This window comes from Lutjanus erythropterus, chromosome 1 (assembly GCF_056507025.1).
Source record: "Lutjanus erythropterus isolate fLutEry1 chromosome 1, fLutEry1.hap2, whole genome shotgun sequence".
Lineage (NCBI taxonomy): Eukaryota > Metazoa > Chordata > Actinopteri > Lutjaniformes > Lutjanidae > Lutjanus > Lutjanus erythropterus.
In genome coordinates, this window is record NC_139317.1 from 49179636 (window position 1) to 49205685 (window position 26050).

At 40.9% G+C, this 26050-nt stretch overlaps 1 protein-coding gene across 2 annotated transcripts in view; it reads right to left on the reverse strand.

The window, feature by feature from the left end:
- Positions 1–25028, reverse strand: part of ankdd1a (ankyrin repeat and death domain containing 1A) — a 37561-nt gene extending 12533 nt beyond the window's left edge. Inside the window, exons 1-13 of one of the 2 annotated variants that reach the window (XM_084722972.1) lie at positions 24890–24925; positions 22362–22465; positions 22152–22171; positions 21952–22050; positions 15560–15658; positions 15360–15464; positions 15086–15184; positions 10416–10514; positions 8826–8924; positions 8604–8702; positions 6552–6650; positions 6287–6385; positions 434–529 (exon numbers count right to left, since the gene is read on the reverse strand). In XM_084722972.1, coding sequence (XP_084579098.1) covers positions 434–529; positions 6287–6385; positions 6552–6650; positions 8604–8702; positions 8826–8924; positions 10416–10514; positions 15086–15184; positions 15360–15464; positions 15560–15658; positions 21952–22050; positions 22152–22169 — 1011 coding nt within the window. In that variant the 5' untranslated portion in view covers positions 22170–22171; positions 22362–22465; positions 24890–24925. Of the gene's footprint in view, positions 1–433; positions 530–6286; positions 6386–6551; positions 6651–8603; positions 8703–8825; positions 8925–10415; positions 10515–15085; positions 15185–15359; positions 15465–15559; positions 15659–21951; positions 22051–22151; positions 22172–22361; positions 22466–24889 lie in introns of both variants that reach the window. The other variant, XM_084722963.1, reaches the window with a different exon arrangement.
- Positions 25029–26050: the final 1022 nt, after the last annotated feature.

Here is a 26050-nt window from a genome sequence, read left to right on the forward strand (position 1 = left end):
TAATGACACAGATCCATCCTAAGCAACAACTAACAGTACAGTATAACAATTTATCATTCATTTTGAGAAAGTTATCTGCAAATGGGCTCTACAAACTTGCAAGCAAGATGCTGCTGCATTCTACACTAAATCTGATTTAGAGGCAGCTTGTTTTGTTTTTGTCAGCCCTACATGAACAGCATGTCACTCAGTTTTACATTTGGAACCTAGAATAAAATCTTTGGAATTGTCATTGTGTACACAAAATACAAAGGTAAAACGTTCTGTAAAACTCACAATCAGCAAGTCACCATTAGCTGATCACTGACATGTTCCCCACACATCAAAGGCAACTAAATAAACCAAAGAAACATCAGTTTTTAGTATTTGGTATTTTGTGTTGTTACTCTATTAAAGTTATCCCAGAGCCACTGCAGGTCCAGATGCAACTCACCTTCTCCCATTTATAAAAACGGTCAGCCTTGATGATCATGTCAACCAGGATGACATGGTTTCCTCTTGCTGCCACCTCCAGACATGTTTTCCCCTGCTGTATATAGTGTATAGTCAGTAACTTTTAAAATCAAAAATAGGAGGAGATGAAAACATTGAAAACTGAAAATATTTAAGGACTGTAACATGAGATCAGCATACTCTCTGGGTGATACTGTTGTTGCTGCTGCAATAACCACATTAACTGTGTTCACAAACAAGTCTTGTTTATTACAGCAGTACAATAAACACACTTAAAGGGGTAGTTCACCCAAAAATGAAAATTCAGTCATTTTCTACACACTCTCTTGCTGACTGAGCTGCTCCAAGCTAAGCATCTACAGTGAAGATTTAGGACTAAAAAGATGGTGTAAAAAGATGGTGTAAATCACATTTTACAAGTCAACTTGGGATGTCGGGGCTTTGGGAGACTTGGTTTACAACAGAAAAGCCGTTTTTTCTGTTGTTTTTCCATTTGAAAACTGGTTGCCATTCACTTCCATTGTTTGGGAGATTCTGCAACATTGTTTTCCTGTGAAACTCAGCAGTGTTTTGTGGACTGAAAAACTAAACCTGACCTTCAATCAGCTTAAACCTTTAACATTGACAGGACATCATGAAATGAGTTATTGTGCTACATGAGCCTGCTGCACTGTAGCAACCGCAGCAAACAGAGCAGAGCGAACAGACAATGATGGAGTGTCAGGAAGCACCAACAGCATAACTTCAAAATAAAATTTCAGAATAAAAGTCTGAACATAAATGTAAAAAACTCACAAGATAAATAAAATATTATTCGGGGGCTCGGGTCCTGTTGGAGAGGTGGGTGAAACACAATGGTAGGAGAAACACTAATGTGCCAACAACGCACCTGACCACACCTGATTTTAAGACCAACACACCCATGGTCGCGCAGACGAGCACAACTACTTTTGCTACCTACACAGTGTAGGCACTGTCATATAATGATATAAAATGCGCTTGCGCATATACTAGAGTAAGGCGGTAATTCTGCCTACACTGTTCTGTAGGAGACTACGAGGTCTCGCGAATGCTCGCGAGTGTTGCTGTATGTTTTGCCAGCTACCTGACTTTACATTAAACGGAGGTTAGAAGAACAACAGGTCTCCTTCGCCATCATTTACATGGTGTCAGAAGTAAAAGTGAGGAACGGGAGAAGCCATGGCAAAGTTTAATCCTCCGACGAACTTTCCCTTCGAGAAGCCTGGCGAGTGGCCAGACTGGAAACAGCGTTTTGTGAGATTTAGGACCGCCACAAAACTTGACAAAGAAGATGGCGCCGTCCAGGTGAGCAGCCTGATATACGCCATGGGAAATGAGTCAGAAAACATCTTCAGATCGTTTGCTTTTGCCAAGGATGGACACAGAAATGACTTCGACCGAGTGCTCGGCAAGTTTGACGAGTACTTTGTGCCAAGAAGGAATGTAATACACGAACGTGCGTGTTTTCACCAGCGTGTACAAAGACCGGGAGAGAAAGCAGAGACTTTTATCAGGGCATTGTACGAGCTATCTGAGCATTGTGACTTCGGTGCGACCAGAGAGGAGAATATCCGCGACAGGATTGTCGTGGGGATATTGGACAAAGATGTTTCACGGAAACTGCAGCTGACGAACGACCTGACACTGGCGCTGACCATAGAGACGGTCAGACAGTCTGAAGAGGTAGCTTCACAAGTTAGCATGCAAGGAGAGGCGGCCGGGATGGTCCGTGAAGTCACGCACAAGCACAACAAACGCACCAAACACCGCGGTAAGCAAAAGGAGGGAAATAATGGACAATGTGGAAAATGTGGGAAAGCAAAACACAGTAAAAATGAAGATTGCCCTGCTAGGAAATCCACATGCAATTCATGCAGCAAAGTTGGACACTGGAGCAGAGTGTGTAGGAACAGGAAAGCAGTGAGTGAGGTCACAGAGCAAGCAGAGCAGCTGCAGTCATACTTTCTTGGGGCTGTGAGAAAAGCAGACGGGTCTTCAGAGCAATGGGCCGTCGAGCTGCTGGTGGGCTCTACACCGGTGGAATTCAAAATTGACACGGGGGCCGATGTGAACATCATCCGTGAAGAAACCTGCCACTCACTCATCCCCAAAACACCACTGCAACCTGCAGATATTCCACTGAATAGCCCAGGTGGCGAACTGCAGTACATCGGACAGATTCAGAGCACCATAGCCTACAAAGGTAAAACCCACCCACTCACAGCTTACGTCATCCGTGGACACACTGTGAACAACCTTCTCAGCAGGCCACTGTCCGTGAAAATGAACTTGGTGAGGAGAGTGGATGAGACCGTGACTGCGACTGCCAGAGTACATGTACAGGCATATGGAGAGCATGGGACTTTAAAGACTGAACCTGTGAAAATACAGCTGAAAGACAATGCTCAGCCATATGCTGTACACACAGCACGACGTGTTCCTCTTCCCATGTTGCAAAAGGTAAAGGAGGAACTGCAGAGGATGGAGCGAAATGGCATAATAGAAAGGGTGACGCAGCCCACTGACTGGTGTGCGCCCATGGTGCCTGTTTTGAAGAAGAGCACAGGTAAAGCCCGCATCTGCGTCGACCTCAAGAGGCTGAATGAGGCTGTTAAAAGAGAACAGTACATCCTACCCACGGCTGAGGAGATCACAGCAAAACTCTGTGGAGCCACAGTCTTCTCTTCATTGGATGCCGCCAGTGGGTTCTTCCAGATACCTCTCCATCCAGACAGCTGTAAACTCACTACCTTTATCACACCGTTTGGCCGCTTCAACTTCAAGAGGCTACCGTTCGGAATAACAAGCGCACCTGAGATCTTTCAGAGGAAGATGATGGAGACCCTCCAGGGGCTCGAAGGCGTAGAGGTTTTCATGGACGATATTCTTGTGTATGGGGCCACAGAGGAGGAGCATGACAGCCGCCTAGAAAAGGTAATGCAGCGCATCGAGACGGCCGGTTTGAAGTGCTCCATCAAACAGGGTCAGTTGAGATTCCTCGGGCACCTCATCGACAGTTCCGGGATCCGTCCCGACCCAGACAAGGTGGAGGCTATACGGCAGCTGTCACCACCAACGGATGTGCAGGAGCTGAAGAGGATCCTGGGAATGGTGAATTATCTTGGAAGGTACATTCCCAACCTCTCAACAGTGGGACAGCCATTACATGAGCTCCTGAAAAACAACACTGTATGGACATGGAGCCACACACAACAAACAGCCTTTGAGCATATTAAAGAGCTGCTAACAACCGCATCAGTGCTCGCCTACTACGATGTGAGCAAGCCAACTGCTGTATCGGCTGATGCGAGCAGTTATGGACTGGGAGGCATGCTGCTTCAACTCCATGGGGAGCAGTGGAAACCTGTGGCATATTGCTCCCGACGGCTTAGCGAAGCAGAATCTTGCTATGCCCAGATTGAAAAGGAAGCTCTGGCTGGTGTGTGGGCATGTGAAAAGTTTGACAGATACCTTAACGGACTGGAGCAGTTTAAGCTCATAACAGACCACAAACCACTAGTACCCCTCATCAATAAGCGCAGCCTGGACAATGTGCCCCTGCGATGTCAGCGTCTTCTCATGAGGCTCATGAGATTCAACCCAGTAGCTGAATACGCTCCCGGAAAAACCCTGATTGTTGCAGACACCTTGTCACGCAGCCCGCTGGCCAGCACCTGCACAGAGATTGAAACACATAGTGAGGTGGCTTGCTATGCAGCTAGCGTGGTGGCAGGGATCCCTGCATCCACAAGCAAGTTGGACGAAATCAGGAAGGCGACAGCCGCTGACCTCGAACTGCTATCTGTCACAACACTCATAAAGAGAGGATGGCCTGAACACATAAATAAAGTGCCCGCAGATGTGAGAGCCTATGTCCAGGTGAAATCAGAGCTGTCAGAGCACAATGGCCTTGTGCTGAGAGGGTGCAGGATCGTTGTGCCAAGATCAATGAGAGGTGAGATACTTCAGAAAATCCATGAAGGACATCAGGGGCTAATCAAATGCAGACAGAGAGCGGGTTCATCCGTGTGGTGGCCCGGACTCTCATCAGAAATAAACAAACTTGTGACGTCATGCCAGGTGTGCTGTGAACTGAAAAGAACACAACAAAGGGAGCCTCTCCTATCCACACCGCTTCCGGAGCGACCCTGGAAGAGAGTTGCTATGGACCTTTGTGAATACAAACAACAAAACTACCTTGTAATCTCAGATTACTACTCCAGGTTCCTAGAAATACTGCACCTGCCGTCAACGTCAAGCGCACAAGTGATTCAAAAGCTGAGAACAGTCTTCGCCAGATTTGGCATCCCAGATGAGGTGGTGAGTGATAATGGTCCCCAGTTTTCGAGTGCAGAGTTCAAAGAATTCGCCAAGCAGTTCGACTTTAAACACTACACATCCAGCCCTCATCATCCCCAGGGCAATGGACACGCAGAGAGAGCCGTGCAGACGGCGAAGAAAATCCTGAAGCAGGGGGACCCCGTTCTAGCCCTAATGAGCTATAGGGCCACTCCCTGCTCTACCACAGGCTACAGCCCAGCTGAGCTATTGATGGGGAGGAGAATCAGGACCACACTCCCCACCTTGGAGAAAAATCTCACTCCAAAATGGCCCAGCAGGGCAGCTGTAGAAGAAAAGGACAAGAAGGAAAAGGCTAAACAAGCCCACTACTTCAACCGTCGCCATGGAGTCAGACCCTTACCTGTCCTACGACCAGGAGATTTTGTGCTCTCCAAGCTGGATCATGAGAAGTCGTGGTCCTTGCCAGCGGTGATCTCAAACGAGAGCACCACCCCGAGATCCTTCATCATCCGGACGCCACAAGGGGCAGAGCTGAGGCGGAACCGCCGTCACCTCCGACCGGAGCCAGTTCCCCAGCCCATCCCAGCAGCGCCCAGTGAGAACACAGTGACAGACACCCACCCTGATAAAGCTACCATGTTAGGGACTGTTCCTGTGAGTCAGAGTGTGGCTACACCCTCACATTCCCTGTCTACCCAGATGGTGACCCGATCTGGACGGGTTTGCAAACCAGTCAATAGACTGGACTTGTGACTGAATGAAAGACACATGGCCTTTGGGGTAAAAAAAAAAAAAAAAAAAAAAAAAAAAAAGTGAGGGAAACACATGAAAAGTGTATTGTCACTGATGCTGACATTGTTCATTTATGTTGATATGTTGATATTCACGTTGTGAATGCAGATTTGACCGTTGATTTGAAGTTACAAAGGCAACTTATATACTGTAGCACTTTAGAATTAGGAAGGAACCAGCATATGATGTACAGTATAAACTCAACTCTATTTTCATGTTCATGATGGGTGTTACTAAGATAGCCGTTCATTGACAGTGTTCTTGATGTTATTGAAATAACACAAAAGAGGGGGAGATGTCATATAATGATATAAAATGCGCTTGCGCATATACTAGAGTAAGGCGGTAATTCTGCCTACACTGTTCTGTAGGAGACTACGAGGTCTCGCGAATGCTCGCGAGTGTTGCTGTATGTTTTGCCAGCTACCTGACTTTACATTAAACGGAGGTTAGAAGAACAACAGGTCTCCTTCGCCATCATTTACAGGCACTGGTTGTAAAAACCACAGCATCGGTCAGTCACTGCACTCCAATGTGTGCCAGGCAGAAGATCAAGCCCTATGTGTTGTATCTAGCTGAGCTAACACTAGCAGCTGCTCTCAGAGGCTAAAGGTAAAGGATATCAATATGTCCTCTGCTGCACATAAATAAAATGTTACGACTGAAAAACTTCATTTGAAAAGCTTTATTCTGGGTGTGAGTGTGTGCTGTGTGGTACCTTGTCAGTCAGACTGAGGTTAACACCAGAGATCAGCATCATCTCAGCCACGTCCTGCCAACCATGCTCTGCTGCTATGTGGAGGGCAGTCTGTTGTCTCTGTGAACCACATGACAGAAATCTCTTAATGGATAATATTATATACTGTGGGACCATCACCATATCATTTTGAATTGCACTTGTTTTAGAAAAATGGCATGGTTGGCTCTACTAAAATGACCTCCCACAGAGCCAGGTGCTTTTATGTTCTTTAATGTGCACTCACACTGTCAGTGATGTCCAGGTCACAACTGGCATCTACAAGCAGCCGTACAACTTCTGTCTGATTGTTGAACACAGCTTGGTGGAGCGCTGTGTTGTGTTGCTGTTTCAAACACAAAGAGATTAGACAAGTAGAACATTTCATTCGATGTGTTAAATAATTAATATGAATCATCATCATTTTAGTAATAACACCCACTGTACAAAGGACATTCAATGGCGTCCATTTCTGTTTTGTTTATTTTTTTTGCTATGAGAAACAATCATTAATTGTACACTTTGTCTGATGGGATTTTTTTTTTTTTGTCATTCACAGTCTGTATGCAAGTACAAGTACTGTTACATTACTAAAATATTACTCAATTACAAGTAAAAGCGCTAGTGCTAGGAAAATACTTAAGTGAAAGTACAAAGTAGTCTTCTAAAAAACTAAACTAATTTCTAAAAACCACTGTTACTGTTAAGATTCCTCATTCAACAAATGCTCTGCCAACAAAACATTTAACTGCAGTTACTGCTATTTTTATACTATTGATTAAATAGTGATTAGTACATTCTTAATTGGTTAAATTCTTAACAGCAATTAATTGGTTAATGATTAATCACCGAAATTGTTACTCCAAAACTGTGCCACTGCTGTTTCTTTTTTCATCTGTGATCAATTGTTCTCATTGGCCTGTTTGTGATCAGACCACTTTATTGCTTACAGAACTGTACTCAGTACTCAGTTATGATTTTAAATAAGTAAACTAATTAAATACCATGGTGTAATGTATACTTAAGTACAAGAAACAGTAAGGACTGAAATCTATTCATAAAACTACAAGTACCCAAACAAACTACTTATTGCAGTAATTTGATTAATCAGTTCCACCGCTAGTCATTCAGCAGTGAGTTCTCTGTCGTCATTCTCATTTTGACATCAAAGCTGCAGTTGCAGTTGCTTGGGGCAGTTAACTTAGTTAGTTTAGTTATAAGGCAACGTACAACCTGTTTAGATCCTTCAATCTCATCCACACTTGCCAGTTTTTGTGACCATTTCTGTTTTTCATAGATGTAGCTTGGTAGCTAGTTATGTGCGATGGACATCATAATTGACAGCTGACCCTGCTTGTGAGTGAGATGGCTGGGTGTATAAGCAGGACCTTGATTTCTGGCACCAAATCACGTTACTACATGTCACCTGCTCTCACAGTGATATGACGTGGGTCTGTACTCTGCTGTCTGACACATTTAGCAAAAACGATTTGCAGCAGCATATTCTCATTCTTTGCTTTCTTATAAACTTGTTCTAAACTTGCACATTATGAAAGTTTGGTGGTGCAACATCAGTTCATTCACTGTCTGTTTTCATTGTCTGTTTTGAGGAAATGAAGAGCAGAGACAGGAGAGGGAGAGGGAAGCACTTGTTTTGTGTGAGCAAGGCAGCCGGCATCCAGAGAGCAGTGCAGGTAGAGGCAGGAGGAGAGAGAAAACGGGGAAAAGTTACATAAATGAAAACATATGTGCATCCTAATGAGATGTATCGATACACTAGTACTGTATCACGTTTTTTCAGATTCCTGTTCAGCTTTTTACTGATAAAGGCCATCTCAACCGATGCACTTGTATCTTATGCATTAAAGTTTGATGCATCAGATTCATGAGTGAATCATTACACTCCTAGTCCTTGGGCAAGACTGTTGTCACCTTTTCGTGAGAACTTGTCACTGATGGTCAGATCAGCACATTGCATACGTGTGAATGGCTGCCATTCACATGGCTGTAAAACACTTCAAATTAAAACACTATATAAATGCAGCCATTTACCATCACAGGTGAGTGTGGTGATCAGTAAATCCACCGGCAATGTCTGGAGTGGTCACAATCTTGTACTTTTCCATACAAGATGTAGTGTGAAGGATCTCTTTAAAATATAAAATTAAAATAAAAACAGAAAAAAAATCTTGTGGATTCATGCATTCTAACTATTTTTGGAAAAACTTTCTCAGCAGGGATTTTTTCCGTACATCATGCAGACCAAGACACAAGACATATTAGAATTAACATTACATACGTTGTTTACAGCATCTACGTTGATTCCTGCCTCCAGCAGCAAACTGGCCTCTCTGTTAAATCCATGTTGTGCCACATAATGAAGGGCACTCATATTCTTCTGCAGACAGAAAACAACATTAGTTTAAACTCGGGCTCTTTCATACTGTCAACACTTTAAAATATTTTATAATCTCTTGTGTTTATTGCAAATGATATCTGACTTTAAATGATTAAACTGTACATTAGTTTGTGCATTGACATTACAGCCAGACTCCAGCAGACGTTTGACACATTCATAGTGTCCTCCATCAGCTGCCAGGTGCAATGCTGTAAGACCATCCTAAAAACAGAACAGGTACATTTCAGTCAGGATGTCTATTAACTCAGTCAAACTCTATAATAGGTCAACTGTGCAATTTGTTTAGGGAAAGTCAGAATTAATGGCAACTGCTCATCAGAGTTTAACAGATGAAAGTGAAATACTGAAATAGCTTCAACTAGGGCTGCACGATATTGGAAAAAAACTGACACTGCAATTTTTTTTAACCCTGCGATATATGTTGCAATATGAAAAAATTCAGGAATTTTCACCAGATGACTTGAATAGCACTTTATGTTACTGCTGCACTGCCACCATCTTGTGGACAATTAACTTGCACTGATCTTGTGACTCACTCCATATACAGGGGCGTGGTCTGCTCTGGCAAACTGATTAAGAACGATTGTGATTGGTGGATCGCTGCACGCAGTGTGTGTCAGGTACCCTTGAAATTAGATGAGAACACGTTTAGTTCATTTGCCTCCTACATCGCAGGACCTGAAATGTGACTATTGTGCACACGTACATTGTGATGACGATGCTCAAACGATATATTGCGCAGCTCTAGCTTCAACCAACAGGAAGAAAAGAAGGTCTGTTTACAAGCAAACTCTTCCGATTTGAGAAGCAGGACCATTTCGTATCATTACTTGATGAATTATTTAAATGATAAGTCACTTCTCTGATTTGCAGAAATAAGATTTGAGCTTTACTCGCCCATGACAATACAGCACACTTTCTTGCTTGCAATCAGAAGTATTCTGAGACTCTCAGAAGCAGTATTCATCCTATGCTATGAGTTAATCAAGGATTTTAGTTCAGGCAAAACTTTTCATTATTTCTTTGACAATCTTTAATCAATATGAATAAATGAAAGTGGGCGGCACGGTGGTGCAGTGGTTAGCACTGCCGCCTCACAGCAAAAAGGTCCTGAGTTTGAATCCCCCAGCTGACTGGGTCAGGGCCTTTCTGTGCAGTTTGCATGTTCTGCCTGTGTCTGTGAGGGTTCTCTCTGGGTTCTCTGGCTTCTTCCCACAGTCCAAAGACATGCATGCTAGGTTAATTGGTGACTCTAAATTGGCCGTAGGTGTGAATGTGAGTGTGAGTGGTTGTCTGTCTCTATGTGTCAGCTCTGTGATGAACTGGCAACTTGTCCAGGGTGAACCCTGCCTCTCACCCAATGTCAGCTGGGATAGACTCCAGCCCCAGTGACCCTTCTGGAATAAGCGGTTACAGAAAATGGATGGATGGATGGATGTTTTCCTGTGAAACTCCAGCAGTGTATTGTGAATTAAAAAAACTAAACCCTACATTCAATCAGCATGAGGGTGAGTAGATAATGACTGAATTTTCATTTTTGGAAGAACTATCCCTTAAAACTTTACTCTTTATTTTATGCACAATCGAAAAAATACTTTATGAGAAAATACAACCAGGCTTTCAATTATGTACCACTGTCCCCATATTTAATTTTAAAAATGTGCTTTAAAGTAAGCAGTCCATTCCACTCACTATATTCCTTTCATCAACGTCAACTCCAGTCTCCAGGATCTTGTGCAGGACCTCAGTGTGTCCACACTTGGCTGCTAGATGCATTGCTGTGATCTCTTCCTGCAGTCCAGATATAACAATACATTACAAGCATAAAAGCCATTCTCAGGCTATTTCCTCCATGTAGACCTACAGTCCAGTATATCCACCAAAACATGTCAACAGAATTTGTCTAAACCAAAGAGGAGAAAAGTTTCTTTACACAGAAACGTTGAGGTTCCATTCATTTTGAAATCATCATATAAACCAGGAATGCTCCATCTTTTTTGTCTGAGGTCAAACGAGGTGTTGGACGTCTCAGAATACTTTTTCACACCAGAAATGATCCTGAGTGTTGCTATTTGTCTGTTTTGCTAGTTGTCTCTTTGTTTCTTTTTAAAAGTAGTTTGGTCAAGTCTGCATTACAAATAATACTACTTGGAATGGCAGAGGCAGAATGTTCCACTATTTTCCCCTCTGGTGTTATCAAATGCTCACTTTTATTTTATCTTATTTTATTTCATTATAATTTTTCTCCTTATTATTATTTTTCTCAAAATAGATGAGATACACCAGTCTTCCACTGTACCCAGTGCAGTATATTCTTCAGACTATGAAACCTCTTGAGACAAATTTGTGATTTGTGAGATTTGGCTGTATAAATAAAATTGACTTGGCTATCAACTGCAGAAGATTGAAAATAACTTAAGCAGCCAATCAAATCAAACTAACTCATTTGAGGGATACAAAACCACTTCTATCCATTACCAAGTATTTTAGGATGGGTTATGTAATGTAAAATATTGACAATGCAGATAAAACTACAGGACGCTGACATGGGGAACTACAATAGATTTAGCAGCCTGTAAAAATATGAAAACGACCCCACGCATGTTTTGGAATACAAGGATATAAGGTGATTTATTTATCATATATAATAACGTTATATTAAATGATTTCAATGTAGTTTCCCCTTTAATTGATTGGTTGGACTTGGTTGAAGAGATAAATAAAATATAGAACAAAGTAATTTATATGGTGGAGTGCTGATGATAAATTAAGCAGTCTCACAGTCTGGGAGAAGAAGCTGCTCTTCAGTCTGGTGGGGCAGCAGTGGATACTTCTGTATCTCCTGACTGATGACAGCAGAGTGAACAGCCTGTGGCTAAGTGGTTGTTGTCTTTTATTATCCTCTGGACTCTGCAGGCACCTCACCCTAGTATCACTGAAGTGATAGTAGAAGAACAAAAAGAAGGCATGTGAATTTTGCCTTAGGAATACAGCTGTTTCTGAGCTTTCTTTACCAGATTGATGTGCAATGGCCAAGACAGGTTCTATGTCAGGTTGCAAGGAACCATAAACCATTCACCTGCTCCAGCTCAGCTTCAAGGAACCATAAACCGTTCACCTGCTCCAGCTCAGCTTCAAGGAACCATAAACCATTCACCTGCTCCAGCTCAGCTTCACTGATGCACTCTTCCATATGAATTATGTATTCATATTGTTTTGTGACATTGAACTGAACTAAATTATTAGCTACTTCTATATTTTTATTTACCTCTTCTATTCCATCTGTAAATCAAAGAGGGAACTACATCAAAATCACATTATACAACCTTTTTGTAAATGATAAACAAATCACCTTTGTATCCTTGTAGCAGCAGGTCCTCTGGAGGTGGAGTAGAGTTAACAGCTGACTCTGTGTTGAGGTGGTCAAGGCAAGCATAAAATGTGTTCAGCTCATCTGGTCATGTGGCCTTACACATGTTGGGGGTAACATTTTTAGCTGCCTCCCACATATCCTTAGTTGATGTTGAGGTGTCTCTCCAGTCTCTGATACCTCTGCTTTAAGTTCTTGATGCCAGCTTTCAGTCTCACACTAGTGGTACGGTGAGCTTCTTTGTCACCTGAATTAAATGCAGCTTTTTTGGCTCTGGATAGAACCCTCACCTCTCCATTTATCCAGGTTTTCTGGTTGGGGAATGACTTTACCATGTTTGTTCTCACCACATCATTAACACATTTCCTGATGCATGATGTCAATGATAGATCTGATAGAAGGTAGATCTGACTTTCCTGGTTGGCAGCATCTCTGAACATCTGCCAGCCTGTGTTCTCAAAACAGTCCTGCAGAGCTGTTGTAGTTTCATCTGTCCACACATTGACTATTTTAACTGGTGGTTTGACCCTGTTTATCAGCTGGGTGTGGGCAGGCAGGAGAAGCAGGGAAATGTGCCCAAGGGCGGGAGGGAGGGGTCTGTAGCTGCTAGGAACATTGGCATGGACACGATCCAGTGTGTTGTGTCCTCTGGTGGGAATGTGCACATGCTGATAGAATCTTGGTCAAACAGTTCTGAGATACCTTTGATTAAAACCACAAGCAACAATAAAAACACCATCAGGTTGCTTTGTCATGTGACTGTTGATGACCTCAAATAATTCCTGAGGTACATTTTTATCATTTGGATCAAGAGGGATGCAAACAACAGCAACTGCAGATAATGTGACCAAAACCTCAGCAACAAAAATTCCACTCTATTCTGGCTGCATTAGTGCACCAAACATTATTGATGATTGACAGAGACCACCCCCTCTTGTCTGACTGGAGCCTTGTCCTGTCATCTCAGAACAGCTCCATCCTGTCTAATCCAGCATGTTGTTGTGGGAGCAGGTCTCTGTGAGGATGAAGGCAGTGCAGTCTTTGGTTTCCCGCTGCTGAGTTTTTTCTCACCCAGTTTATTTTCTCACTTTCCCCTCTTCCATGCCGCTTACAATAAAGTTTGGTTCAGCTGAACTGAGAGCAGAGAGCATCTCAAGCTCTGCTACACTTAATATAATCCTTCCTTTTCCAATGTTGATGAGTGTATTACCCCTAATTTACACCAGGCACGGCTGCGCTGCGTCACGGCTGCGCCGCGTCACAGCTGTGCCGCGGCACTCAGGGTGATATGCTGCCATTCTAGTCAATGCTGTAATTTACACCTGAAGCACTGTGGCGCGTCTCAGCAGCATCCCAGAAGCGGCTCGGCAGAGAATAAGCAGCAAGTCTATTTTTGACAGATGGTGCATCAATTGGCACAGAGCAGGTCGAATGGGTAGGAAGTCAGGAAAACAGGGGAGAATCCGGTTAATTTTCAAAATAAAAGACCCCATGCAGACTTGCGATCATAAAGACAGACAGAAAATAAACAATTTAACTATGTAGCCTGCTTATCCATGGAAGAAGCACAAAGAGCAAGAAAAGAGGACTTAATCAACAAAATCAGAGCAAGTAAACATAATCAGAAGGGCAAAATGCTCCGCTGCTGAAATACTTCTGAAACGCTGCTGGTGTAAATTGAAGTCACGTGCATGACGGAGCAAAACTGTGGCGCAGCCGCGATGTGGCGCAGCCATGCCTGGTGTAAATTATGGGTTACTGTCAAGTAATATGTGTATCAGCATTAAAGGCAAGAAAATCATTAGACGTGTATGCCAGCTGCTGCGTCTACCGATGTCATCCATTGCTGTACACCTCACCTCAATCATCATGGAGCTCTGAAATGAAGATGAAAATACCTCAGTTGCTCACTCTCCAGAGCATCCTGAATGCCTTTGTCCGAGCTTACCAGCTCCTGGGACTTCATCTTAACATCAACAAACCCTCCCAAGCCCCCACAATATATGTGGATATCAACATCTTGGAGAATGTGGGTCACTTTGCCTGTCTCAACAGTTCTCTCTCCACAGCTGTCATTGATGATGAGATTCACCACTGTATAGGGCAGGGGTCCCTAACAGGTGGACCACGGTCTGAGTCTAGTATACGGACCCAGACCTATAACCAATAAATTATTAAGAGATTTTTAATTTTGATGGGACGCTTCTATTTTAACTGGCACAACTTTTCTAGTCTTTCTGGCGCTGGTTTAGCTGATCCAACTGCAGCTGCGTGTGGAGGAGACTGTTGTTAATGACGGAGTTTATTACAACAGAAACTAACGTGATGGTTAATGACATCGACACCAACCAGATGCACTTATAAAATTAAACAACTGTATAAGGAGGTCTATACGTAAAACAGGAGAGTTGGCAATAAAATACAATTTCACTGTGAAACCTATGTACTTTACATGCACACAGAGATAACTCTTTGCTATTGCACAGATTCAAAATGTGATTGCATAGTTATTTCAGAATAACTGAATATTACCAGATATAATCTTTATTTAATCATCAACATTTGTCCCTTTCAAACATCTGTTTATATCTCAATGATCTGATCCCTGAATTGAAGAGGTCCTTAGAATTATTTGTCAAATGCTGTCAGGCTGCTCAGTGTGTTCAGCTGACCAGTGGTGTGGAAATATTTGCTCTGAGCCCGCTGTTGAAGTAGCAGTAGCTGAATATTTTACTTGGCCTTTTCCCCGCCCAGTATAAACAGGATTTAGAATCAGAACACATCCTACTTTATGCTGTTTGCTTGTGTAAAGATGGCTTTTAAACTTTGTAATGATGGAAACATTTCAGTTCACATTAGCTTGGCCAAGGTGTGGTCGTGGCAGCCAAACAATTCAAAAACTGACATATAACCTCTTTTTTTTACTATCTAGATGTTTGTATCATCCTTTATATTTTCTTCTTGTCATGAACTATAGTGTGTGTGTCACTACCTTGTCCTTCAATCCATGTGTGCAGCCCATTCCGATCAGAAACTCCACCACTTCAGATTGTCCATGTTCAGCTGCCAGGTGAAGTGCTGTCTTCCCTGACTGGTCAGAAAGACATCAGCAGGTTACACACAGGAGCTATGGTACATATACTGTAGTCGCACAGTGAAGGTCATGTTCCAGTTATTTATCATTAATTAATTAAACAAAATGTTTGTTATAGTAAGAAGTTGAGAGAAAGGGAGGATTTAGATTAATATTTTGCAAAAAGATTCACCTTGTCAACCCTGTCGAGACAGACATCCTCCAGGTCCTCCATGATAAACTCCAATATGTTGATGTGGCCTCGCTGAGCAGCACAGTGCAGCATACTCAGACCATCCTAACACACACACACACACACACACACACAGACTGAGACATATCACAGTAACCTGCTTTGAGTCTGTAGTGACAATGAAATGAAGCAGTTCTTACTTTGTTTTCACAGTTGAGCTTCGCGCCACAGGAGACCAGGATCTGCAGGATTTTTAGGTGACCGAACCAGGATGCCAGAAGCAGGGCATTCATGCCAAACTGTGGACAAACATTTAGTCATGCTTTTTGTCTGACAGTGACAGCTTGTCTGTGTCCTATTGTGTCATTAATTAGGGCCTGAGCAACCGTGGGTGCGAGGACCCTATTGATACTGAAGGAATTATTCTTATTATTTCAAAACTTAACTGCTTATTTGGGGGCTTTAACATATTCAAAAACTCAGCAAATTTGGCGGTCGCATCAGTCTCCGTGTAAATTTATGTGTATTAGGGTTGTCAGTGGTGGGAGGTCCAAAATGGCCAGGCCACACCCCTTAAACAGCAGCCCCGACGGCTCATTTCATTGACATGCACGAAAATTGGTACACATAGAACATACCCAGACGCACAAAAAGGTCACCTGCAACCATAGGCTAAACCCAACAGGAAGTCGGCCATTTTGAATTTGGCAGCCACTTTGGGTGTTTTACACGTGTTGTATTTTAACTCCTCCTACACGATTAATCAGAATGGCTTCAAAATTGCTGTGTACAATCTAGACTACTTTGTGATCAAAAGTTATTAAAAGATTGCGCTATCATCTAAGTGCCTGGCCATGAGGTGAAATTGCTATAACTTCAGAATAAAAGGTCCAATCTGCACCAAACTTCCCATGTTTGATAATAGTCCTGTCCTGAAACCCAGTATATGAAAATATTCCATAATTGTCATAGCGCCCCCTGGTGGTGACAGGAAATGACATGTTTTACAGCAGTGGTCCCCAAACTACGGCCCGTGGGCTGGATACGGCCCACCTCCACATTTGGCCCAGCCCCCTGAACAATACCAGAGATGCATTATGATTTTTTTTTCAGTCTGGCCACACGATCGAGACTAATACACGCATAGAACGTGACATTCTATTCCACCCTTCTGCAGTCTGTGCCCCTATCTGAATCCCCCCAGAAAAAAAAATCCTAGACTCGCTCCTGTCAAATAGAACGGAATAATGGCGAAAAGGTTAGGTAAGAGAAAAATTGATTCAGAATGCAGGGTATTTAACCTGCAGTGGACAAATGATTATTTTTTTTGTTCAATGCAAAGAAAAGGCTGTTTGTCTCATCTGTCAAGAGGCGGTGGCGGTATTCAAAGAATACAGTCTGCGTCGACACTATGAATCCCGTCACAAAGACAAGTATGACAGCTTGCAAGGCCAAATGCGAGCAGACAAACTCTCAAAGCTAAAAAGTGGACTGTTAGCTCAGCAGAATACATTTGTACACCAAGCTCAGCTGAACCAGTCATTCATTCGGGCCAGCTTTCGGGTTGCTCAAGAAATGTTTGAATGCTGTCACGGACGAGGTGTGTCCCGAGAAGAAAGATGTCTTTAATGCCGTGAGTCTGTCGGCGAGTACAATCACCAGACGCATTGAAGAAATCGGGGGTAATGTATATGCCCAGCTGCAGCAGAAGACGAAATTTATTTGTTTCCTGACTTTTTTTTCTGGGAAGATCCCGGAAAGGGTTATTAATATTTGGTTATGTGTGGCTTTCTGGAAAACAATAAATGTTTACGTTTAGGCACCCCTGCAATCGTCACACTTTTTCTGTTACAAACTGACCCTGGCCCCCCATCAGAGAAGGGAAAAGTTATGTGGCCCTCACAGGAAAAAGTTTGGGGACCCCTGTTTTACAGTTTGAGGTGCTGCTCCCACCACGTTGACCATATCTGATTCAAATTTGGTCAGCGAGGCCTTAACACATTGGTAATTCCGTCCTACAGGAATGATCCATTGGCCTTCAAGGCTGGTGTGTACCATATAGACAAGCATGTGATCCAAACTTATTAAAAGATTTGGTCGGTGTTAAACGGTGTAGTCGTGACGTCGACTTTTGATATCTCGCCATGAAACACAAAATTGCTAAAACTTGGGTGTACATGGTCCAGTCCGCACCAAACTTCATAGATGTCATAAAAGTCCCAGTCTGAACACATCTACATGACAATTAGGAGACATACTCATTGTGCCACCTAGTGGCAACAGGAGGTGACATTGAATTCCTTAAGGTTATGTCCGAAGGCCGTGGCAATCCAGAGACTGGGACGAATCTGGCCACAAGGCCACGGCCGTCAGCCCCCCAAGGGGCGTGTGGGTGTGAGGGACTGTAAAATGCTGCTTGCAGCTTTAATTGTGATTAGGTTAACTGGTGACTCAAAAGTGCTTGTATGCTGTGAGTGTAAGCATGCATTAATGCTGTTTTTTATAGAGGGTCGGGGGGTATGATGCCACAATAGGCGGAGTGTCAAAAAGACTAGTGTGGTAGTTTTAGCTTTCAGTTTGAATGCAATGAAAATACAAAAAACATCTAAAATGAGAGAGCTGTTGTGTGATTGACTGCAGACATAGATTCAACAAGAAATCAGAGCAATCTTTTTACAGACTGCCAAAAGCTAAAGAAAAGCCAAGTATAAATTCACATGTCAGGAAACTTGGCCAAATGTCAGTGTCCATGAACCACTGTGTCTGTGGTAAGCTATTACTATCACTGTTGAGTCCAACTGAATTCATTTACGCAGATAATTGTTGATTGTTTTACTCTGTTTCTCAGTTTCCCCTACTGAAGGCAGCCATGCTGCAGGACGTTTTGTAGAATGTTTTGCCACTCTGTCCCAGTGGTGGAAAGAGTACTGAAAATCTGTACTCCAATACAAGTACTGCTATATTACTAAAATATTACTCAGTTACAAGTAAACGTATTTGTCTTAGAAACTTAAGTAAAAACACAAAGTATTCTTTTCAGAAACTGCTCAGAGTAATTAGTAACTTTAGTAAGCATGTTATCAGTAGCAGCCTTCAATCAAAGGGGTTTCTGTTTCTCCAAATTTTCAGTGTAAATGACTCCCAATTCCTGCCACATTCTACTCAGTGGTCACAAAACACTTTTTTAAAATCTAATTTTTTTGTCATTTTAAATTTAAGTTTCCTTACTCAACCAATGACTCCACCAGACAAAATCATGTCAAATGAGGTGCAATTACTGCCATTTCTGGACTACTGATTAAATATCAATTAATACATTTTTAATTGGTGAAATTCTCCATGGTGATCAATCAGTTAATTATCAATCATTAACATCCTTACTCCCAACCTGTGCCTGCTGCAGTGTTTTTGTTTGTTTGTTTTGTTTTCCTTCGCCCATCTGTCATCAGATCACCTTACTGGCTACAAAAATGCAGATGAAAGGTCTGGATATTAACTCAAATTGTAAACAGTACTTAAAAGTTAATTGATTTTAAAAGTAGTTAAGTAGATTGCATGGTGTAATGCATACTTCAGAACAAGTAAACGAACAGACTGGAAAATATACTTATAAAAGTACAATAAAAAACACAACTTCATTACAGTAATTTGAGTATTTGTAATTACTTTGTTCCACTCCTGCTCAGTCCTACTGAGGAGGTGTGTCCTGGTGGGAAAGTGACATCAGTGCTTACCCTCTTAATTTCAGTCGGTCACACAGGCACATAGACATAATCTCAATCAGTGTGCGAAATACGGGGGGGGGTCCCCCCCCCCCCCCCGATGAACCCATGAGACCAACGAAAGCCTCAAAAGCAAAATTTAAAGGGGGTCTGAAATTTTGTCAAAAGAAATATTTCATTGTCACTAATGGTCACTAAAATGTTTTTAAGCTCACCATGTCCAGTATTCAGAGTTAAAAAAAAAAAATACTCACAAATATTTTTTGCCAAATGAAGCCAGCCAGTCCTGTGTGTGTATGCAAATTAGCCATGTGCGCACCAAACAGAAGAAAGACGTAACGTTGAGAAGTCATACTGGTCATACTAAAAATGGTAAGCAAGCGAAAGCTGAACCAGAGTGTATCACTCGCACACTTTGGGTTGACATTCAAAAAGGTGGCACTCAGAGATGAAGATGCTGGTGCAGGTAGCACAGTGGGCCCACTCGCTACCAGAACAGAGGATCCTCTCCCACCCAGTGACTCCACAGAAGAACAAGGTGAAGTTGAGGCTGAGTGCTCTGAAGACGCAGCAGGTGCTGGGGTAACGTTAGCTGCTACTGCTGCTAGCACTGTCATATTTGCTGTAGATGGATGGTTAAAGTATGTCACACAATCGGTCATACTGCAGGCTCTAATTTGCAAGTGCACTGATTGCGTGTCGATAGGCTATACCTGACATTTATTCAGTCAATTGCTCTTGTAAGTGCGCCAGATTGGTGTCAATTGTTGTTGTGTCTGCATTGTAATGCACAACTTTGCCTCTCCTTGTTATAAAACAACGTGCATCCATACATTGTATATATTGTAATGTTATAGACCTACTGCATATTGAGAAAATTTAGATCGGTATTGCGCAACAATCGGGAGATGGGTACCCCCCCCCCGAATATTGACGGGTATTTCGCACACTGATCTCAATCCTAAACTGACCCTACACACTCCATGACAAGTGTGACTCAGTGTGGAGTCACACTGATGGCTGTGGAGGTTCACTTAAGTAGGAGAGTGGGTGTAAATACCAGAAGTATGAAGTAACTCAGTAAAACTGAGTACTTACTGTACTTTTACTGTACTTAATTACATGTTTAATTTATCTGTACTACTTGAGTATTTAATTATTTAACTTTTTTCTTTTACTCCCTACATTTTAACATAAATATCTCTACTTTTTTACTCATTACAAAACAGCCTTGTTACTTGAGTTTTAATGCATTTGAGGGGAATTATTGATTATTTTTATTTTAATTTCGAGCTAAATATGCATTTCTCACATGCCTCACATGACAGCTAACAAGACAAAAACAACATAAAAGTAGGAAAAAGACAAAAATGACATAAACCACGTAACAAGACAATAACATGAAAACACCATAAAAGACATAACAAGATGAATATGCTGAAAATACAATAAAAGACAAAACAAAAGTAGAAACTGCTAAAAATGAAGTAACAAGACAAAAAAGGCATCATGCGACAGAACAGAAGCAACAAGACAAAAAACATAACACAACAAAAATCTCACTTTTTTGGTATTTTTTCACTTTTACTTGAGTAAAGAAGTTGAATCAGTGGTGCTACTATTACCAGAGTCTATTTTACTTTACTTTATTTTAAGTATATGTACTCTACTCAAGTAAAGAGTATGAATATAAAGCTATGAGAAGCCTTTTCCTTTCTTTGACAGAAACAAAACCATCTGAGAAGAATGTAGTTTGAGAGCCTGTGTCGACACAGACTTGCTGTTGGAGGGCTTTTTGAGCCACTTGTACTTCAGGCTGGAATGATACTCACTGTGACGGACCCTCAAAGCAAACACGCAAACAGGGAAGAGGGAAAGAGGGAAGCTTGTTAAGAAAAGTCTTGGGCTGTAATCAGGTTTAGGCTGAACTATGCTAATGAGAGATGGGTTCAGGTTGGTTTGGACAAATTTTTTTTTGGGCTCAACTTTTCAGGCCTGATTAAAGTTCTAGTACAGATATCTGCTGTCTATATAATATAATGGAACTAGATGGCACTTGGTTTGTTGTGCTTAAAACAAACAAACAAACAAAAATAATAAAGTGTGTCCCTTTAATAATTACATGGCAGGGATTTTACTGCTCAGAACTAGAACAGCATCATACAAACTTTAATATGCTTTGATATTTCCTGTTAAGATTTATTTTCCCTTGATATTTCTGATGGAAATAAAATCTGTTGCTAGTTAATGGTGGACTGTAAAGAAGTACATTTACTTGAGTACTGTACTTAAGTACATTTTTTGAATATCTGTACTTTACTTGAGTATTTGTTTTGTTTTTTTTGAAACTTTGACTCCACTACATTCCTGTGAAGGTTGTTGTTACATTTCGACCTAGCACATCGTTGAAGTCAGCTGTTGCTGTTTTTTCTTTTCTAAAATGCGATTGGTCACATGCTGTGTTCCTCACAAAAGGAAACCAATCACAGTAGCTCCTCTCAAATGGAACTGATGTAAAAGTGGAAATACATCATCCAGGCGCTCTGTAACAAGAACAAGCAAACTCTCCCTCTTTCATTCAAACAAAAAGTGGTAATGGAGACGGCAGGAGAAAGACAAAATTAAATCTCAAGATATTATAATTATTCATTATTCCAGGTAGCTTTTAAAGTTGGATTGTTTTTATCAGGGTGAAAAATACAATAAATATAATAGAATATAAATAGTACTTTGTCCTCCACTGTTGCTAGTAAACCAAATGTAAATGCTTACATGAAGTGTCTATGGGTGGAATCACTATTGTGCTGTGTGATAAAAGAGTGAGTTATTATTCTTATGTTATGGTTCCTACTACAAACTTGTGTACATACAGAGTCTCTCTCATCGACTTCAGTGTCATGGAGCAGTAGAAGACGTAGAGCCTGTTCATTCCCAGCTCCTGCTGCCCAGTGCAGTGCTTTGCGGTCTATCTGTGCAGAGACAGACACAGAGATGGTCTGGCAAAGGTCTGCTGGATCAGGATTTAACAGTAACCTTTGGCATTGCTCACTTTGAAGACATTAGGTCTCACCTTTTTCAAAGCAGACATTTCTACAAATGGTAAGACAAGCATGTGTTAATAACAACATTAACAGTGACATTCCATTTAGGCAACTCACATTAGTACTTTCACCTCATGCTTTGGAAATTAAAACAGAGGCTGCTGTGAAAAAGAGCCACTGGGCTTAAAAGCTGTGTCTGCTGAGGCCCAGAAAAGCGTACATGTTTGTTTCAGGCTTACTTTATTCTTGGCCTTGACATCCACACCCTTCTTGATCAGTTCCTGTATTTTCTCTGTGTCATTCCTCTTTGCGGCATCATGGAGCTCTTTTTCTGACCACAGCACTGTCAGGAATAATAGACAAGGAGGGATTTCAAGTGTTAAAGTCTCATCTATGTGCCAGTGAAAAAAAAACTTAAGTGGATTTTGGATTTGTGTATAGACCTATTGGCTGTAATGTTGGGAAGCACTGAACATTACTGAGCTCAATCACTCTGTGGAATTTCTTTGTGGGCTGCTGTGGGAAGAACAGGCTGTTTTGGGGATTACTGGGGCCTAAAATGCTTGATTTCAAAGCAGCTTCTCTAAAAAGTTGTGATGCATGTTGCAATGCTTTTAGACATTTTTTGCAATAAAATTGTGGAACCAAGACACATTTGCAAAGAAATTTTTGGGTATAATTCATTAAATGTGTCCCAGGGAGAACAAAACCACACTCTGTTCTGAGTGTTCTAAGTATCATTACCAATAAGGCTGAGAATTACAAAACTTTTCAGTACCCATTGCAAAATAAGAAATATAGATGCAAAAGTTGATTGGATGAACTCACAGAAAGCTATGATCACTGGTCAAATATGTGGAAAAGTTGTGGAGTTTGGACAAAATTTCAGTGTCACAGAATTCACAGGTATTGGTTGAATTTGCGTGAACTGTTGCAAATGCAACATGGCAACTTCCAACTGGTGTGGCATGATCTTATTACATCTATCGCAATATTCACGAAATAGTCTGCTCAGAATCACTGCTTTTACACATTTTTTTAGTTATTGCAATCACTATTTGGGTTAATCATACAGTTAATCACTTATTGTGTACTGTTATTGTTACGGATTGAACATAATATTAAATAAAATATGTATGTCACTTAGTCAGGCTGTCAGTTTATTCAGTGATAGAAGAGGGATAAGGAAGGGAAAAGGTTGGAATCACTGTTGCAGGCTTTACACACTCAAAACAAATGGGCAAATATTCTAACATGGACATATCTACTAAAATGTCTATTAAAGAAAAAAAAGCAACAATTTCTTGGTATAAAGTCACAAATGACAATGGACAGGGAATTTAAACCAAGTTTGAATGATAAGACTTTTAAAAATTGGGCAAGTAAGGGCTTGACTAAATACAATCAGATATTTACAGATAAAAAGAAAGTGAATTAAATTTAATTACACTACCAGAAACATGGAAAGACATATGTAATGATACATGGAAAACTAAAAGCTCAATAACTTACTTTTGGAAAATCAAATTGCCATTTTTTAAATCCAGTATTGTAAGGCAATACATAGTTGTTGGCTGAAATGTGGCAAAGTTGAAGCTAACCACTGCCATAGTCTTTTCTTGTCTGGTTTTGCATCAGTATTGGGATAAAATAAATAAAGCTATAAATAACATTTTCCAGTGCACACTCTAGTACTTGGCAGAATACCACTTCTTCTTTTTCAATAATCTGATAAATATCTTATTAGATTTTTTTTTTTTTTTTTTTTTTTTGAGTAATTGCCCTTAAGCAGATAACAAAGAACTGGTTAACCTGTGGCACTATCTGACTAAATATTTTATCTGAGATGGAGGAGGATACAGAAAATATTGCATCTGAATATTAATTATTTATCAATATTCCCTGAGCTGAGCCAATCCCAATCTCTACTTTTGTGAAGTAACTGCTGTAACACATTAAAAACTGATAAATAGAGTATAAAAAATAGGCACCTTAAGAAAAATCAATATTTATTACAGATTTATGACTTGTTTAAGTTACACAAACCTTAAACTTATACTGCTTCTATGAAAAGAATCTCATCTCATCTCAGCCTACAGACAGATGCGCATGTCACTGCACACTGGAGATGTTCTCACATGTTCATGCTCTTGATAACAGTAAGTTAATATCATGTTTTATTACATGGTTTAGTTGAATACTCTGATTCTGATTGGTCAATTACGCGTCACGTCGGGGTCCTGTATCATCCTGTCAGGATTTATTTCACAATAACGACATGCTCACTGTACATTATCCCTTACTGAGTATATGTGTTCATAGACATAAATACCAGTCTATGACAAGCACATGGAAAAGAGGTTGAAAATCTGTGAAACTGTCCTTTAATGTATCAAGGACGTTTGCTGGCGATTCGCAGTCCATTATGTGCTGTAATAAGCTCGTCCGTCATACGAGGAAATACCTCACTTCAAATGTTACTTATGACACTATTTTCTAGATTATGAGTAACAAATTCGGCAAAACGTCAGCAGTCTATTTTATTTTTGTAGGCGACAGAACGTGAAAATCGAAGGTAAAACGTAACGTTACTGATGATATCGATATCGTGTCAAACAAGCAGCTTCCACACTGTTTTCCCCGTGTGGTCAACACGGACATCCTGCTAATACTGCCAGCTGAAGATGACACACACACACACACACACACACACACACACACACACACACACACACACACACACACACACACACAGGCTTTTACTCACAGATATCATCCTCCGACACCAGGTCGTCCTCCATCTTTGCGGTATTTCAGAAGCACCTCTGAGCCGCTGCTGTCACCGCTCTCATCGCACCGCTGAGCCTGAAAGAAGGCTGGGCGCTGTGCGAAGCGCTTCTGTCTGTCAAGTCAGACAGAATAAACCTGAAAATTTTAACTTCCTGTCATGACCTTCAAAATAAAAGGCTAATTTTGGTCAACTTTTAAAGTTATGTTGTTATATAGGCTAAAGATCTTGGGTATTTTAACTTACTTTTACTCACAACTTTATGTATACATATGTATACCCCGCATTAAAATATGCTTCAGGATAATGGGGCTTTAAAATGATAGTTCACTAGCAACTTTAAATTAATTCGCTATCAAAAGCATGAGGGTGAGTAGATGATGACTGATTCAAAACTGCAAATTCACTCAGATATAAAAATTCAAACTCAAACTCTCAAAATGTTAAGAAAGTTTTGAAATAAACTAAGTAAAGTTTTGCCAACCTATAATCTTTTGTGAAGATAATTTACTTTTATTCTTCAGATAAAATTGAATCTTATGAGTTCTGGAAACATCCCAATATATGTGTGTACATATACTATACTAATTATTTCAACAAGCCATTAAAACTTTTTCAAAACTTGAGCTGGGCTCAAAGCTCAAATCTGTTGAATTAAGTTGCCTTGAAATTTTAAACTTTCTCGACTTTTTTGCTTTTAGAGTGTACTAACTTGTTGCAATGACAGGTATGAATGAAAATTCTGAGTTGCATTACTGAATTTTTTTTATCAACTCATTTATCAACTCATTATCAACTTATTATCAACTCAAAAAATTGTTGCAACCAATTGCCTTAATTTTAACTTTAGTATTGCCAAACTAGTTGGATTTACAGTGCAGCAAATGTACGTAATATTGACACTTTCGTTTGAAAAGTACTTTTAAAGAAGTAATTTACTGATTATAACATTTTTTGGCAATTTACTATCAAATAAGCTAACTCAGTTATCTAGTAGCCCAACCCCCAAATCAAATTTTAAGCAGTATTATCACACTTAGGATTGAAAAGATATCTTTCTAGGGGACAAAAAGTTAAAATCCTGTTGCCAGGAAATAATACTACAGTAACTTTATTAAATCTTTGATGCTTTCTATAGGT